Below are 18820 nucleotides of genomic sequence, written 5' to 3' on the forward strand. Positions count from 1 at the left end.
AAGGATACACTCTCCACTATCTTTTCGTCCTAGCAAGCGAGTTCAGCCCAGTCAGCTTGTCTGCAGCCCCGCGGTGAGCAGAGAGCCTGTGGAAAGGGAGCGGCAGCACCCCGAGGAAGGAGTGGGGAGAAGAAAAGAAGGAAGGGAGGAAAAAAAAGGAAAAAAAAGGTGCTGGTCCAACTGAGCCGATTGAGCGGAGTGGAGCACAGTGGATCGGAAGACCTAAAGAGAGAGGGCCAGAGGCCCTGAGGCTTGGGGCTTGAGGACAGGGGGAGAGGTGTTACCTAGAGACTGGTGCATTGCGAGACTGCGTCCCTTTCACCCGCACCTCGCTTCCGGGACTCCAGCCACTGAACACGTTTTTTGGGGCAAAGACTGCATACCCAAGCACTTTTCTTAATTTATTTGGCCAACTTTTTGGCATTTTTGGCATAATTTCAGCATGAGGTCAGGCAAGAAAAGGGTCCACCTCGAAAACAAGCCCAAAACCAAGCGAAAGGCAAAGCAGGACGCCGCAGCAACCGTCAACAAAAAGGAAAACGCAAATGAAGCCAGCGGGTGTTGGGATTCATCTCTAGGAGAAATCGGAGAATCCAGCGACCAAGCCCCATCAGCTGCGATTTCTCGCCCCAACCTTCGACAACCAAAAATAACATCAAAATTGAACTTCTTGAAGGATCCACTCTCCACTATCTTTTCGTCCAGTGGAAAAATCCTGGGCCTCCAGGACTCACTTCTTCCACTATCCCCTGTGAACTGCAAAAAGACCAATCCTTGGGCTAAGTAAGCGGAACCACGAACCGCTCTTCCACAGCAGATGGCTTACCTGCATCAGGGCCACCTGTAGAGGGGATAATAGGGCCCATGGGTGAAGGTGAGCTAACAACCAAGGCCTTTTGCAGCCCACCAGCCCCACGGTCAGGCGACAGGGGGCTCACCCCAGTCCCACATCTATCTTCCTCTCTTACATACACCAACTCCCCACCGATACCAACAACCTTACCCTCATCTGTAAGTAGTCAGAAACCAGAGCATTCTTTGCACAACCTCACTACCTGCAGCGGCAAGGACTTCTCTCAATGGTAAGAACCCCTAAGCAGCGATAACCCAGACAACCTAAACAACTCACGGATTACTGATAAAAGCCTTCAGGACCAACTGGACAGCTTTAAATCTCACCCAAAGCCAACGGAAGAAATGGCAAAAGACCGGAGCTCCGATGACCATCGTAAGGAGGACGTGGGAAAGATATCAAACCTTGGGAGCGACGGCCCGCCAACTTAACCTATTTGGGTTCACAGGAGTGAGCAGAACTAGTTGCTTCATACATTCCGACCACGCTGGCTAACCCATCCTCGCCTACAGAGGAATCAATCAACAAAATCCAGCCTACTAAAAGGGGCTCTGACCGGGAGGGTATTTTTTCAAATTCAACCGCCTTACCGAATTCTTCTATGTCTTCAACACCCAACAAACGGACAACCCCAAAAATTTCCCTACCCAGGACTCAAGCATCAGACGTGTCAAACACGTAGGACATTCTTCTAAACACCATGCAGCGGACTGTAGACACTCTCCACTTCCAATCTGACAAAAGGGATCTGCAGCTGACTTTACTTGACCCCTTGGCTGTCTTTGTTGGGCGGATAGATGAGAAACGCGGCCAACTAAACTCTCTAATCAGCAGAGCCTAGCAAGACGCAAAGCTGGTATGCAGCTGCGGGCCTATCATAGACAAACTGGCAGCACTTTCAGAAATAGTATCCTCTCTGATAGAAGGGTTGCCAAAAGGGCCCAACTCAAGGCCCCAGCTCATTAATCCCGGCGAAACAGCCTTCCTCGTACCACCAACAGGAGGACCTATTATAGGCAGCACAGCAGACAAGGCTGCACTGGTGCCGCCGTTGGGCTGTCAGATGTCGCCATCGGGCCATCTGACAACATGCTCCTCTTCACCTCCGAAGGTTAACACGCCGCCCCTGAACACGAAAGGGCGGCGGCAGCAAAAGAGGAAAGGCCGCAAAAAACGAACAACCACAAGCATGCCAGAAGTTTACCCACTTTTTAAGTCAGGAAAAAGACAGGAGCAGCAAGACCTGGGCCCAATTACAGTAAACACTGCCAGTGGAGAACTAACCTCCACGGGGCACAGATCCTCCCCAAACGGAGTACACCCAGTAGCACTCACAGGGGCATCTACGCAGACGGATGGGAGGGCTCGGTCCGGCAGGGACATTGGAAACCAAAGCACGAAGGAAAACCGTGGCCCTGATAAAGAGAACAACGCTAGCCCCGCCAAACCATCATCAATATTCGAACCAAGGGGGCTACAGCCTAAGCACAGAATGGACTCGGCACGGGAAGTTTCTATTATCACCCACTGTGAAAGATCCCGAGCTCAAGAACAGAGGAGAATAGGGCTCCCGTGCCCCCAAAATCAGCTATATTCCACCATAGTGAGTGTCCCTACAGCTCCATCTGCTCCCGCTTCCATAAATCTCTCCTCCGGGGACACTCTCATAGGAATCGTACCTCAGTCCGACAACAGCAACTTAAGAACCCAAGTCCTTACCCACCTGCCAACAGCACAGTCGAATGATTTAAACAGGAACTCTACTATTATCCTCTTCACTCCAGAGTACGAATCTAAGGGCCCATTCGACATACTGAATAGAAGGAACTTATTACGGTTACTTAGCACCATACCAGCGTTAAACGACCTATCCTCAGCTGACCTTCTCTCTATAGAATTCATAAAAACTGATAGGACATACGGTAACGAAGCGACAAAAGCAACATGGATTTCTTCCGAAATTGCAAATAAAATCTTAAAAGAGGAAAATGTCCTTAAAACATGGGGGATCAAATCTGCGGTATACCACAACATAGGATATCCGCTGTCCTTGCTCGAGAGACCTAAGCAGCTATTACCTACAACAACTTCGAAGACTAGGTCGGTGCTGAGGGGTGCACTGGGTCGATCTCCCACAACCGCTCAGGCGACGCTGACCAAAAACAGCTCAATGATCGCCAACTCGTACAGCACGATCGAACACCGGCTCTTCAGAATAAGCAATACACCAAGTAATCCTCATTGACAAGGAAACTTAACGGAATCAGGCCTGTGCTCGGCCGCGCCACACCTTGAATTATGCTCATGGAATCTAAACGGGCTCAACAACAAAGCAGCAGACTCTGATTTCCTACAATACGTGAAAGCATTCGACATCATCCTCCTCCAGGAAACATGGCTGGAGGAGCTTGTTCACATAGAGGGCTACACCTGCTACCACTCCCCAGCCACAAGGAAAAGCAAATTCGGGTGGCTGGCAGGCGGCCTAGCAACCTACATCAAAATCTCAACTGTTGGCAATGTGCAGGCCCTCACCATCAACTCTCCGGCTATCAACACAGTTGGGATCACATTAAATTTTGGGGGTAAGAAGAAAGAGGTTCAGTTGATTAACACCTACATTAATCCAAGGAAGAAGAAACAAGAGGTGAAACGCCTAATGGACCACCTATATTACGTTATGACTATGCAAACCTCTCCCAATTTAATTATTTCTGGAGACTCAATCAATGTATCTTAGGGTCATCCCTAGACAGTGACATACAGGCCCAGTCTTATCACTGGAATATTCCAATCCAATCATTCAGCAGCCAAGGTAAAATCTCCAAGCTTGCAAAGGAGCTGCTAGAAGACTTGGAACATACCGGCCTGAGGGTTCTAAAAGGAAGATTTCCTGAAGATTCTCCATCTGTGGCCTTGTTCAACTCAGGCAACGCAACCTCTACAATAGACTACACGTTAGTCTCTCTTCCACTTTTTCATCATGTACTGGGCTTCAAACTAGGGGACAAGGGAGATAGCGACCATCGCCCCCAAGAAGTCTCTTTTTGTGCCCTTCCGGACCAAATTCTTTCAAACCCAACAGGACCACATGCCAGTTATACCATAATCCTTAAACGAATCAAAACCTCGCAAACACGGTGGAGGTACTTCAAGCAGCAAAATCTCAACTAAACAGCTTAAACTATCCTTCCGGCAACCCAGTAGCAGGATGGGAAAAATTCACGGCCATCTTCGCAAACAAATACTCAACAATTGTTCGGCATTTTCCATCTTCTGGCTCTGGTGTCACAAGGAATGCCTCAAGCACCCAGAAATTAGCCTTGAAAATCCACAAAAAAGCAATCAATAAATCCCTAAGATTGTTGAGAAAAAGCCCGGGGGACGGTGTTCTTCTTGCACAGCTTCACAAGCACCGGGCAGACCTAAAAAAACTGAAATGGGCAGTCAAAAGATCCAACGAAGACGACTTCTGGGCCAGACTTCACTACGACTCTAAGGGAAACAACAGCGCCCAGTTCTGGTCCACAATAAACAAAATGTTAAATCCGGAAAACAGTGGAATAACATCCCACATAACTAAATCCTCATGGGAATCCTTCTTAGACACACACTTTAACCAACAGGTTGCTATAACAAGTAAGCCCCATGTTGCATTAGAGGGCCAACCTCCACAAATAACAACATCATGTGAAGAATTCAAACTTGTAACTACTGCGACTTTACTCAGGAAATTAATCTCCAAAGGAAGAAAAGACGGCGCAGCAGGGCCAAACGGATTTCCTCCGGCCCTCTTTAAACTTGAGCTGGAATACTGGGCAGAAACGCTGACCCTCCTCTACACGTCTGTCAGCCATTCGGGGTGCCTTCCTGCCTCATGGAGGGGCTCAACCATCTCACCTATATATAAGGCGGGGGACAGGACATTACCAAAAGACTACCGCCTGATAGCACTTTTGGATATTGAGGCTAAATACTTCGCGGGGCTCTTACTGAACCAGCTGCGCAAATGGGCAACAAACCGCAACTTAATTCCATCTAGCCAAACGGGATTCTGCAGAGACACAGGAACAACAACAAATCTTATGGGATACTCCACTACCGCACGCGCAATTCAAACATGTAGTAAACAAGAGCATAAAAAGACACTCGCATGTGGAAGATAAAGACACCTTTTCCCACAGGCGTCACGCCTGGATGACTCTGTGCACATATAAATCACCGGGGCTACAAGCTTATTTTGGTCTGGGGTACGGCAGGAAAACTAAAGAAGCCTTCTTAAAACATAGGTTAGTAATCCTACCATCCATACCACATCTACAACCCTGGCTGAGAAGGAACTGTGGGATAAAATGTAGGCTGTGCGGCGCAGGGAACAAAAGTTTTGAACATCTGCTATGCACCTGCCCGGGGCTGAAAGAGGAAAGAGCAGCCCTGCTAAAAACTGCTTTTAATGAACAAAGAATTCGCACATGCAGACAAGCAGTTCTCGCTTGTTTTGATCCAGGGCTTCCGCCACTAAATGGGAAGTTGGTGAAATTCCTGAAACTAGTGGAGCTGAAACTAACAAGCCATGAATTCGCCCCCGAACAGATTTAAGGAACCATGGCCAAGATAAGATGCAATGAACAATGTTAACCTCCCATATTTCACTGTTTTTATCACTACTACTTTTACAACTAAAGTTTTCTGTTTTTAAACTCTTCTTTTAACTTACACCTGAGGACACGTGCTTTCAATGTATATTTTTTGTAATGGTTTTAATTAACCTAAAACAATAAAAGTTTACTTACTTACAAGTGACCATTATGTCCTACTTCCTAAACCACATCCAACCACCGCCTCCATATCTTACATATTTCCTGTCTCAGAGTCTTCCTTGTACCACCAGGGTCCTAGTACACATTATATTGATAGGCTACACCCTCCAGCACCAAAAAACAAACCTTCTCAGACTGCCGTCGTGTCCTGGGGAGATATCACACACCATAATGAACATTGGCTGCGTTGAACTTCTAAACAATTTTGCTGTAAACCTGCTCTTTTTGGGAGGGGTTTTGCAGCTAATTGTTTGTACACTGTGTGATATCAGCTCCTCACCGAGAGACTGTGTTATTGGAGCCAATGTTATGTGGCACAGGGTGGCACAGTGTGAGTTGGAAAGTGTGCTATAGGACGGCCTCTGATTATGGTGTACTTTTATATAAATGGCATTGGATACCACTGTGTGAGTGCATTTAAAAAACATCCGACTATTGTTATGACCCTTGCAACTACTTTGATCAAGTTCAATGGTCGAGGAACCTGAAGATCCCTTTCAAAAAGTGATTCATGAAAGCTGCACAGTAACACAGGTCTTAAGTCGATGAAGTGATCTGGTGTTTAGAGGTAGCAGCGGCCTGCAGGATAAAGTGAAGTGGAGTAAGTTAATACTCACACTAAAACTTATATGAGCCAGTATTTGTAAGATTACTAAAGAGGGTTCACACATCAACAGTACTTTTGCAACAGACCTTAATCTTACTTCCCTTAGAAGGATGATACTTACGGAAGCCTACACTGAAATCTTATGGGTAGTAGTGTTTCTTCCTATTCAGTTGAATTCTATACTGCCCTGTTGCACCTGCACTGGAATCAGAAAGAGGAAATGTAAGGACAGGGCCCGTGCATACAGTTTTGCCGTCCTAGGCAAAGGTGCATTAAACACACCTGCATGAGCGCGGGAGCAAACTTTGTTAAATGCAATATTAAGCTGTTAACCTCTGCCAATGGAACTTTAGGGAGATGCTTGTCTGACCACCTCGTCCTAGAACTGGCCCTCTGGGTGTTCAGAGACTGGCAGGAGGGAAATTAAGTAGACCAGTTAAAAATCAATAACACAACCTCACTTTGACCACCCACAAGTTGTTCTGCATGGCGCCTACACTGCCTTGCATGAAGAATATATCATGCATTCTTAGTTGCCCTTCTTTGATTGAGAAATGCTGGATATAAATTGTGTTTGGATCATTTTATGATTGTTCTTACCTTAACCCTTGCAATTTACTGCACTGTTTTCTACATTTGGTCATGTTGTCAATTAAAAATGTAAAATGTCAAACTTTATTCACCTTTCCTCAGTGCAGCTACCTGCAAATATTCTGTTTCCAATGATGTTAGTATGATATGTGACAAACCGCACAGGCTTAATATTCTGCTCATGTCTTCACACAGGGCATGGATGTTATCCCAGTACTGTCCACCGTGCTACATGACCAACATAAGTTTGGAAGGCCAGAATGTTTTGACCCCAAACATTTCCTTGATGACAACGGAGACTTTAAAAAGAATGATGCTTTTGTGCCGTTTTCTACAGGTATCTGACTTTATCTTTAAAAGTAATAGTGTGCTTCTCTGGACGCAAAATCACCGACAGACTGGGGAGCACCGAACCTTCCTGTGCAACTCAATGGCTCTCAGCACTGGCAAGGGCCTCAGGTATCAGGACACTGGGGTGGACACTATCTTAAGGGGCTCAACAGAGTTTGGAGACGCATAGTTATTAGAACCCACCATCTTGAGGAGCAGAAGAGAAACTATCTGTTTTTTGGAAGGTAAGGAGGAGGGATGTAGTGACTCTCTCACACCAAGTCAAAGAAAATTCCCTTTGGGATTCCTCAATAGCATACCAACATCCTCAAGTCTCTCTCATACTTCACTCGTACAAACCATAGTATATAAATGTTTTATTTACTAAATAAATGCCCAATAAAATCAGTTTTTTGTGTATAAAAAACATATCAGTACAAAGCATTGAATCACAAATCCATATTCATATAGTAAATACAATCACATATTTTAATTTTTTTTTACCCTTGCTGTAAAGCACATTTAACAAATAACTTTCTCGCAGTTGTCTGATTTAATCAACATTGATTTCCAAGTCACAGGTAAAAAGCATATTATATGCGCACAAGCATGTAAAATAACATCACATAGAAAATATGACAAATTAATAAAACGACCAAAAGCAACGCGTTTCGGTGGCAGTAACTGGTCGAAACCACCTTCTTCAGGCTTCCATAAAAGCGTGTCCGGAAATACTAACATCTATATAGAAAAAAATTATATATATCTGTATGGATATGACACATAATAGAACAACAATATATATATATGTCAGGGTCATATATGTCAAGTCTCCTCCCCTTATCCGTAGAGTAATGGATGACTGAGTTTATATAACAGGCCATTCTCACCCAATTCCCCTAAGGCAAACTTAATAAAGACCCACCAGAGATATCCTCAAGTGGATTCAGTAACAGGGGGGCTTCAATCACTATCTCCTCCTGTATATTCAACCGGTTGTTCAGTCGCAGCTTAAAAGTTCCCTTTGAACATCTGATAGAGACACAAATTGGCCCACAGATATATTGCTTTAAATGTGCTGGTTCTAGAGTCACCTGAATAGTTATCAGAGCAAGGTATATATTCTACACATACCTCACACACTCAGAATTCGAGTCAACAACACATAATGGTCTCTACAGGATCCTGGTAAGGTACCCTGTTAGTCAAAAGTAAAAATATTTTTGTAATTAACTCTCACTTCTGTCAAGAGTTGCTCTGCTTGTTCATTGCCCTTCTCTTTGCACATACCTTTCAAGATCACTGATCTGATTTCAAGCAAAACATGGGTCAAGAAATGATGCCCTGAATAAAATCTGCGGGGTAAGAAGGCAGTACATATATTGTTGACTGTAAAGCTCTCCATTGAATCCGCTATATTTCCTTACTGAGCTGCCCTTAAGACCTGTCATATTTACCTTAACTTAGCTTAAATTGGAACAGGGAAATAATTCTGTAATTTAGATGCGATCAGCGTTTCTTTCCTTTTAATCCTGGAATTCGATATCTGGAAAAGCATATAATATAGCTAAGTCAGCTTGCTATCAACTGCTTTATTTAAAAAAAACTCATGCAAACATTTTAATATCACACCATCCGCCAAACTTAATAAACAAACTAACAGCTTACTACATATCAAGTGACTTCCCATTCATAGGCTGCCTCCGCGTTTGCGATATATACTCAAAGATTTAACAAATATGGCTCTGATGGAACCGAAAATCAGAAACCCTGCTTACAACACTCCGCTCGTAGTACCGTAGGAAAGGGAAGGTTATTTAAACAAAATAAACTTCACCGATGTATGACCGCATTAGCAACTACACTCGAAACCCCCAAATAAACATTCCTTAACATGACACCTATCGTAACGCTTACCGGGATGTTAAATCTCCGAAAGTGCCGGGCAGCCGCTTTTACCTCTGTACAAAGGTACAAACCGCACTAGCGGGTCCCCTTATATATCCCTTTGAGCGCTGACATTCTGCGCGACAAAAACAACAAGCATTTGCAATGCAATGGTCTCGGCATTATTAAAGGTAGAGCTATTGGCATTGCTAATGTCATTTTTTTTTTCAATCATAAATAAATGGCATTGGCATTTACATTGCCAATAGCTTAATCGCTCGCAAATGCGTGACCTATTGCATTTACACCCACACAGAGCCACACACACAAAGCCACCCACACACACATACAGAGCCACCCACACAGAGCCACCCACACAGTCAATCACATAGAGCCACTAACACAGAGCCACTCTCACACGGACAGAGCCACCCACACATAGAGCCACCTACAAAAAAAGCTATCCACACAGAGCCACACACACAGCCACACACAGAGCTACACACACACAGAGCCACACACACACAGAGCGCTACACACACACACAGAGCGCCACACAGACACAGAGCGCCACACACACATACAGAGCACCACACACACACAGAGCGCCACACACACACACAGCGCCACACATACACACAAAGTGCCACACACACACAGACAGAGCCACACACACACAGAGACACACACACAGACAGAGCCACACACACACAGACAGAGCCACACACACACAGACAGAGCCACACACACACACAGACAGAGCCACACACACAGACAGAGCCACACACACACAGAGCCACACACACACAGACAGAGCCACACACACACAGATAGAGCCACACACACACAGATAGAGCCACACACACACAGACAGAGCCACACACACACAGACAGAGCCACACACACATAGACGGAGCCACACACAGACAGAGCCACACACACACAGACAGAGCCACACACAGACAGAGCCACACACAGACCGAGCCACACACAGACAGAGCCACACACAGACAGAGCCAGCCACACACAGACAGAGCCACACACAGACAGAGCCTATTGGGGCATGTTATTAGTCTTTTTTCAGTCTCACACGCTGCCTCTGCCTTAACCAATATGACAGCTCCGTTTTTCAGTCGCCTGTCAATTTCACAAGCTCTTTGGACTGCACGTCAGTGTGCCATATCAGGTTAATTTGCCTGCCGCTGGCATCCTACCAATGACGCTTTGAGGAAATTGCTGCCCTCACAGCTTACCGGTTTTGTTCAGAGGGACTTCATTGCTGGCATCGACCCTGTAGCATTCTCCATCCACTTTGTCGACTGCCACCCTCATGGTGAACTAGCACACTGGTATTTACCAGAATCTTGTTTGAATGTCCCCTGGCTGTCCTGGGGAACTGAGGTACAACTTTGGGACTTCTAATTCTTTCTTTTTCACTTGATCCCCTTCAGCTCTATTTATTGTTTTTGTCATCATTACCACTGCAGGCTACCCAATAGGTTAATTTTTCCACAGATGTCTGCTGGGGAGTTATCACACTTTTCAGATGAGGCCCTCTGCTCTGCCCCTCTGCTCCTTCTCTTTTCTTTGTTGAAAAGACCTTTTAACAGCCATAGATGGATGTGAAAAAAAATGTTGGACAACAATCAAAACATGACAATAGTGAGGTACACTGGTAAACCGGAAGTAATTTGCAAGTTTTTCAAGTTATACTTCTTGGGTGCACACGAGGTATAATAATAATAATAAAGTAGTTTATAGAGCGCATGGTGGCGCCATCCCGGCGTGTCCCCGCGCTATGGAGAGAAAGAGATAGGAGGCCCCAGCTAAGAGGAGACATTCCATCAGGCCCCGAGCTTATGAGCTGTAGAGGTAAGTTTTTAATAGACCTCTGAACTTGACCTCAGATTTCTCCAGTCTGAGGCACGGCGGAAGTTTGTTCCAATTTTGAGCTGCTAGGACTCTAAAGGATTTGCTCCCAAGTTTGGCTTCAGGTAGTGGAGTAGTGTGGCTCACTGGTTAGAGGCGGCAGGCCTGAGAGCAGAAGTCAGCCTGGGACCAGGGTTCAATTCCCGACGCGGCAGGATCGTGGACCTTGGTCAGCGGACTCGATAATTCTCGCTTCGGTGCTTACTCTAATCAGGGGTTCCACTCGGCAACTCTGGGCATTAGCTTGCCTAATCTCCACAACGGCCCCACCAATTCCGGGGATGCCTGGCTCCACCTTGGGGACTCCCAGCAAGGGACCATCCCACAGGGAAAGCCAGGACGGGTTCCCCAGAGTTATACAGCGCCGGGACGCCCCGTTGCTGGGGCAGCTGTGCGCTTTACAAGTATACTACATTTATATTTACATTTACATTCTTACACGGGGGACGTCACCTGGCCCGTGCCTACAGAGCGAAGGGCTCTTGTTGGCTCGTATCTTTGTATTAGGTCTTGGAGATAGGCGGGGGAGTTCTGCCATAATATCCGTTGACATATGAGGAGAGCTTTGTACATAACTCTCTTTTTTACTGGTAGCCAGTGTAGGGCCGCCAGAGCAGTTTTAGACGCAGCTCTTTTCGGAAGTCTCAGCACTAGGCGAGCTGCCGAGTTTTGAAGAACGTGTAAGCGTCCCAAACTTTTTTTCGGTAGCGCCCAGAAATAAGACGTTCCCATAGTCTAAATGGGACGTCACAAGTGCCTGAGTTAAAGTACTTCTAGCTTCAAGGGGTAGTAGATCCAAGGTTTGATTGAGTGTTTTAAGCACCCCAAAACACTTGCCCACGAGACGACGAATGTGGCCCTCGTAGGAAAGAGTGGGGTCAACCCATATCCCCAGGTTCTTCGCCTCCTTACAAGGGGCGGGGGTAGGACCCAGACACGTTGGCCACCAGTCCGCAGTCCAGTTGAGGCTGGTGCCTCCAACCACCAGTACCTCGGTTTTAGAACCGTTTAATTTTAGGCAGTGCGAGTTCATCCATGTGGCCAGAGCCTGCATACAGGCCTTGAAGTTGGACGCCGCTGATGATGGTGCTTGGGATAGGGAGATTAACAGTTGGGTGTCATCAGGGTAGGAGACTAGCTCCACTCCATACGCCTGCACCACCTCGGCTAGAGGGACCAAGTAAAGATTAAATAGGGTAGTGCTCAGGGCCGAGCCCTGAGGCACTCCCTGTTCAAGCGCTAGCTCTGAAGATCCAAAGGAGCCCCTTTGGACCTGAAAGCTCCGACCTGTAAGAAAGGATTTCAGCCATCCCAGAGCAGAGCCTGTGACACCCGCCCGGTTTAGACACTGTAGCAAGATGTAATGAGCTACAGTGTCAAACGCTGCGCTTAGGTCTAACATCACCGGCGCCATGGTGTGACCGGCATCAGCCCCACGTCTGAGGGTCTCAGTCGCTCTCAGAAGGGCAGTCTCAGTCGAGTAACCCGACGGAAGCCCGATTGGGAGGGGTGGAGGATGTTTGCTGTTTCTAAGTGAGCCATCAGTTGGGAGTTGGCCACTTTCTCAGCCACTTTGGCTAGATATGGCAGTAAGGAGATCGGCCTCAGATTCTCAAGCACTTCATGGCTTACGTTAGGTTTCTTTTTTATGGGAAGAACTACAGCTTTTTTCCAGTCATCCGGAAGTGTCTGGGAAGCAAAGGATGTCTGTAATACATGCCTGATGTAGGGTTCGAGAGTTGCCAGGCTCTCTCCCAATACTTTAGGAGGGGCTGGATCACGAGGGGAGCCTGACTTGATCCCTCGACAGATTTTACTTAGTACCTCGGGGAAGGGACGGTAAAATATTCCATACAATGTTCCGGGTTTCTAACATCGGTCCGTTCTACAAAGTCTAGCCCATTTTCAGGCTTGTTAGGGAAGGAAGCGTAAATATCCCTGACTTTTCCTGCGAAGTATTCTGCTACCCTGTTGCATTCTGCTACAGAGTCATTAGCTGGATTGTTAGGGCTCGCTACCAGCGAGATCTCTTTGAAGATTTTAAAGAGTTCTTTCGAGGAGTTTTCAGCCTGCCTATACGCTTTTTAAAGTGGGAGGCTTTGGCTCCCCGCACCATGGTTTGGTACTCCCTTTGTGCTTCCCTATAGGTTATTTTTAATTGAGGGCCGAAGTCTGTTTGCCACCTGCGTTCGAATCTTTTGCATTCGGATTTAGCGGTTTGCAGAGCAGGCGTGAACCACGGTGCTGACTTTTTGCCTCTAATACTAGCCTTGGATGAGTGCAACGGAGCCGTTGCGTTGAGGGCATACAAAATGCGCTCCTGAAGCCTGTGATTCGCACTCTCGATGTCACCACCCCCCGGTGGGCCCCCTTCCTGTAGCAATTTGCTAAAATTGGTTTGTGAGAAGTGCTTCCATTTGCGACGGGGATAGCTCTTTGGCTGTCCTTTTTGTGTGTCAGTCACTAAGATATGTAAGCTAAAGGGAACTAAGTGGTGATCTGACCAAGGGACAGGAAGCAGAGCGTCCGCTACCACTCCGTCCCAGCTAGCAGACACTGGATCCAGTAGGTGACCGTGCTTGTGGGTCGGGGTGCGATTTTTCAGTTCTAGTTGTACAGCCTGCATCTCTTGTCTTAAATCTATGGCCTCCTTGTTACGCTCATCCTCAAGATGAATGTTGAGGTCTCCTACTACCAGAAGTCTGCTCCTCCTCATCGCTAAATGAGCGACGCCCTCCATCAGGCTAGTAGAGAACTCATTAAGGCCCCCTGGGGGTCTATATACAAGGATACCAGTGACCGAATTTTGGGGTCCCAGTTTCAGATTAAAATATCCTGCATCACAGCTATCAATTTTTAATGGTTCTAGAGTGCATTCCAGAGGAGCCTTAGTCAGTATAGCAATCCCACCTCCCCTTCCCCCACATCTGTCTATTCTGACAATGTTATAGTCTGGCGGGATAGCTTCTATAATGACCGGGTCAGAGTGCTCCACCAACCAGGTTTCCGTCAGAAAGAGAATGTCTAGCTTCTCGTCCTCAAGGAGGTCCCTGGTTTGAATACTGTGCTTGCAGAGCGATCTGCAGTTCAGCAAACCTCCCCTGGAGCTCCTGTTACAAGTCTCGCTAGCTGGTTCTCTCCTTCCCTTAAAGGAGCATTGCAGACAGTCTCGGAGTGACAGTACCTCCATAGAGGGCCTGCATGTCTCTGGTATCAGTGGACGCAGGTCTAACAGGTCTTGTCTCTCATAGAATTACGTGGTCCGTGCAGTTTGAGCAGAGGTCGCGGCCCCCGTATCCCCCTCTGACCTTAAGGGAGTAAGTCCAAAATGATTGCAGCACCAAGTAAATACTGGGTGTCCCTCTGTGGCACTCCGTGGATGGTCAAGAGTGACCTCTTTTTAGAATTAAAGGAATTTCAAAAATGAGTTTATACAATGTTGAATTCTGAACAATGATCTTGTTTTATTGATCAATGTAACTCTTCATATCGATGCTTCTCATATATGAATATTCTTTTCATTTGAACATATAGGATTTCCAAAACACTAAATGCGTGGTCCCAATGCATTTTGAGTCACAGACTCTTCACCAGGGGATAATTATCCTATAAATAAATGTATTTGAATCAGCAACAGAACATCGGATCCTTCGAGCAAGAGCAACTTACAATCAATGAAAATTCTATAGGAAGCGATAAAGCTAGGTAAACGATTGTGAACCATGCGGTTAAAAGCCTGAGTGCTCGGTAAAATAAAGTCCGCAACAGTAAACTAAATTAGGTGTGTAGAAGATCGAAATCTATACAGAGTGTTAGGTAAAATGAGGAGTTTGTTAAGAGTAAAGGATTTCCGACGTGTGTTTAAATGCGGCGTGACAAACCGGTGCATACGACGAAAGTGAGCGATCTACAACAGTGGACGTGATTCAGTGAAGTGAAAAAAGGTACCCGGGAAAATAAACCCCTAAACAATCTCACTTCGGGTCTTGTTGATGACCGAGCGGTCAAACGCTGTAAATAAAGTTCAACGCATCTAAAGAAAAAGAGTCAACATAAATACGGGAAACAGTTTTACCGATCACGAGGTAGAACGGTAGTTGATCGGGGCGCAAAATCGCTTACCTGTGTGTTCGGGACGTAACTCTGGGGTGAATGATCAGTGGAGCAAAATACAAACGGGAGCACTGCTGATTAAGACGCGTGGTTGGAAAGTGAACAGAGAAACAGACAGGCCGATTAAGAGTGGAAAAAGTGAGCGCCATATTGTGTGGGTGAATAAGTTAAGGTGAAGAGTAAAACCGGGAAGAACAAGACTAACCGGACTATAAAAAGATAATAGTAGAAACAAACACCTCTGAAAATAAAGTACATAAGTTATTCGGGAAAACATCCAAAGGTTGTAACAAATGAACAATGTACACAGAAATGTAAGTCAGACTCAATGTGAATAAACAATAAATGCAGCAAGTACAAAAGAACGAGCCATGTACCCCGATACATATATCACAAAACGGCACAAACAAGGGGGCAGGGGCATGAAAAACGGCACAACAGGGTTGCAGAGGCAAGACAAGGGATAGTTACCTCATGTCCTCAGTAGACGCTGCTCTCCTGGTTTTACCGAGCAGCAAAATGGCGGCCGCAAAGCTCCGAAAGTTTCAGAATCGGGGGCGTGTTTTTTTGCTGAGTGACGGATGACGTCACTGATTAAAAAATGAAAAAAAACCACGCCCCCGAATCTGCTCAAGCCGGGGCCTGAACCGAGTGACGCACATCTCTTCCAATGGCTAGCCTCCATTTACGAAGCCAACCAATGGAAGAGAGAGGCGGGTTAAAGGCCCACTGTAGAAGTCATAAAATCTTCGGCTCCGCCCACTGCTTCGCAGTGCGACGGTAGCCTTGACATAAAAAGCTGTCACTCCCTCGAAGATGGACTAACCCGTAAACATAAATGCGTCAGTACTAGTTACGCTGGTAAACAACGAAAGGGGACCTCATCTGACATCTTACAAATATCTAAAGCCACCACTTGCACCCTGAAGTTCGCTCATCTCTCCTTACCCGTCATTGCTCCCAATGCTCATCAACATAAAAAACGGATAGTCTTATAATAGTGAAAAACAGCCGCCATTTAGCAGCGATGTAGAGAGAACTTCTCTTTCCTTTAACTGTGTATGCTGGCTATAATCAAATAATTCCATATTCTCTCACACCCACATTTCTACCTTTAGTTTCAAGTTGGACGACAGGCAATCTGCAAGTTAGAATCATGGGTAGTTTCAGGCCCAAAGTGCAGGGGGGTAGAGATGGGGGTTGTTGGTATTGGGGGAATGTTGTTTGTTTTGTTTGTTTTAAGTCAGCACGGAAAAGTATCTTTATGTGGGAGGAGATGATGGCTTCCGATCACATGAATACACATGCACGGGAACTGCAATCTTAAGCTTTTGAGCTGGAACATAAATGGGTTGCGGGACAAGATCAAGTGCTGCGTTGTACTACAAAACATCAGAAGGCATACTCCGGATATGGTTCCCCTCCAGGAGACCCATCTGGTGGGCAATACTTGCAAGGCGCTAAACAGATGGGGCTATAAATTAGTAGCACATGCAGGCTTCACCACTGGCTCTCGAGGGGTGGGTATGATGATGCGAAATTCCTTTCCCTTTATGATCCATTCGATATGGGCGGATGATCTAGGCCGCTATATAGGTATCACAGGACAATGGGAGGGACGCACAGTCATTTGCTTGTCAATCTACATCCCACCGGGGCTGCAGTCATGCACATTCAAGGACCTTGGGACGGTGCTGCTCTCGTTGCCGGAAGGCCTATTGCTGGTGGGAGGAGATTTTAACTTGGTATTCTCTGGAATGCTTGATAGATATCCCCGACGGTACACAGGTACAGTTGCTAGATTGCTGCTGGACTTTCTAGATACACTTGGCTTAGCCGATGTATGGAGTGTATTTCACCCTGACAGTGTCCAACACATGTTTCATTCGGGTGCACATAATAGCTTTTCACGAATTGATTATGTCGTTGTCGCAGCTGCACAATTAACACTTATCCGTGAAATAAGGCATTTGGCAAGAGGTATTTCTGAACATTCCCCTGTATGGACCCATGTGGCACTGAAACGTGGGGGGGAAGGTAGAGTGGCCCCATCAACCCGTGGCACCTCCGAGACCCTGCAATACACAGGGACCTATTGTTAGCTATGGATCAATACTTCCAGGAAAATTAGGGTGCAGTCGACTCCTCCCAGACGTTGTGGGAAGCATTTAAAACAGTGATCCGAGGGCAGGCGTTCTCCCTAATAGCGGGTTAGCGGAAAGATAGGATAAAAGACCTGGGCGAAGTTGAGAGTGCAGTCCTTGGTCTAGAGAGGGAGTTAGAGGAGGGGGTAACAACGGAAAAGTCACATGCCTTACAGCTTAAACAAGATGAATACAAGGCGATAACAATGGAGAGGGCGAAAACCTTTGCTAGGGAATCTGAGGTCAGGGTGTATGACCTGGGTGATAAAGCCGGGAAGCTCCTGGCGTGGTTGGACAAAAAAGAGATGGCATCTAGACTGGTGCTGGAAATTATTAAAAAAGACGGCCAAGCACTCACAGACTCACCGGCTAAAGTTAACGCATTCATGACTCATAATAGTAACATATACGACACACGCACTCAATACTCTGAAAAATATTTCAAATCCCTGCTTAAAGACAATGCCCTTCCCCACCTGCAATCTGAAGAGCGAGCATTCTTGGACAGTGACTTCACAAACGATTAAATTGCGACGGCAATGCGCTGCCTCCAGGCAGGCAAGGCGTCGGGCCTCTCCCAATCGAATTGCACAAACTGGTGCCGGACAAACTGGCCTCTCGCCTGAAGGATATGTTCGCTGAGAGTAGGGAGCGGGGAGAGCTGCCGCTTGACCAACGTATGGCTACAATAGTCATAATCCACAAAGAGGGTAAACCCAGATCGAACTGTACGTCGTACAGACCCATCTTCCTCCTAAATGCGGAGCCCCAAATCCTTGCTAAAATATTGGCCAACCGTCTTGTTAAAGTGATCGGGGACCAGTCAGGCTTCATGCCCCACCTTAACTCAGCCCTGAACCTCCGGAGGTTGCATGAAGTGATGGGGCGGTTAGACACGTTACAAGAGCCAGCAATTGTAGTCTCAGTAGATGCCACAATGGCGCTCGACACCATAGAATGGCCGTACCTACTTGCAGTGCTTATGAAGATGGGATTTGGGGAGAGATTTATCCGGTGGATCAGGCTTCCCTTCTCCAAGCCCTTAGCGCAGGATCTAGTGAACAATACAAGGTCAGCGCCTTTTGCGTTGGGGCATGGCACCAGACAGGGATGTCCCCTCTCTCCCCTCCTTTTCGCCCTAGCGCTCAAACCCCTGGCGGCATGGATCCGGAGGGACCAGTCATACGAAGACTGAAGTGGGCTCCTTCATGGGAGGACCGCATCTCTCTATATGCGGACGATATCCTATTGTTCCTAACTGTTCCCACGAAGTCGTTAATCGAAGTGTTGCACATATGCGCAATTTTTTGGAGATTCGCCAGCTATTCCATTAACTGGGGCAAATCCCTTCTATATGTTCTCAATGGGGGCCGCCCCGTAGTCCCTAGGGGCTGCCCAATTCAAATCACCATGGAGGGCTTTAAATATTTGGGTATATATGTGATGGCCAGCCCTCAGCTCCGCTATAACCGTAACCTACTCCCGCCATTACAAAGATTGAAACGTGACACTGTAGCATGGAAGGCGCTCCCTCTATCGCTACTGG

At 46.6% G+C, this 18820-nt stretch overlaps 1 protein-coding gene and 1 long non-coding RNA gene across 6 annotated transcripts in view; one reads left to right on the plus strand and one right to left on the minus strand.

The window, feature by feature from the left end:
- Positions 1-18820, plus strand: part of LOC144781694 (cytochrome P450 2G1-like) — a 424926-nt gene that overhangs the window by 353257 nt on the left and 52849 nt on the right. Inside the window, exon 8 of the mRNA XM_078660670.1 lies at positions 7067-7208. Within this exon, the coding sequence (XP_078516796.1) occupies positions 7067-7208 (142 nt within the window). The remainder of the gene's footprint in view (positions 1-7066; positions 7209-18820) is intronic.
- Positions 1-18820, minus strand: part of LOC144781698 (uncharacterized) — a 572082-nt gene that overhangs the window by 249669 nt on the left and 303593 nt on the right. For all 5 annotated transcript variants that reach the window (XR_013601052.1, XR_013601051.1, XR_013601049.1 and 2 more), the window contains one exon: positions 8659-8747. This is a non-coding gene — a long non-coding RNA (uncharacterized LOC144781698). The remainder of the gene's footprint in view (positions 1-8658; positions 8748-18820) is intronic.

This window comes from Lissotriton helveticus, chromosome 9 (assembly GCF_964261635.1).
Source record: "Lissotriton helveticus chromosome 9, aLisHel1.1, whole genome shotgun sequence".
Taxonomy (NCBI): Eukaryota; Metazoa; Chordata; class Amphibia; order Caudata; family Salamandridae; genus Lissotriton; species Lissotriton helveticus.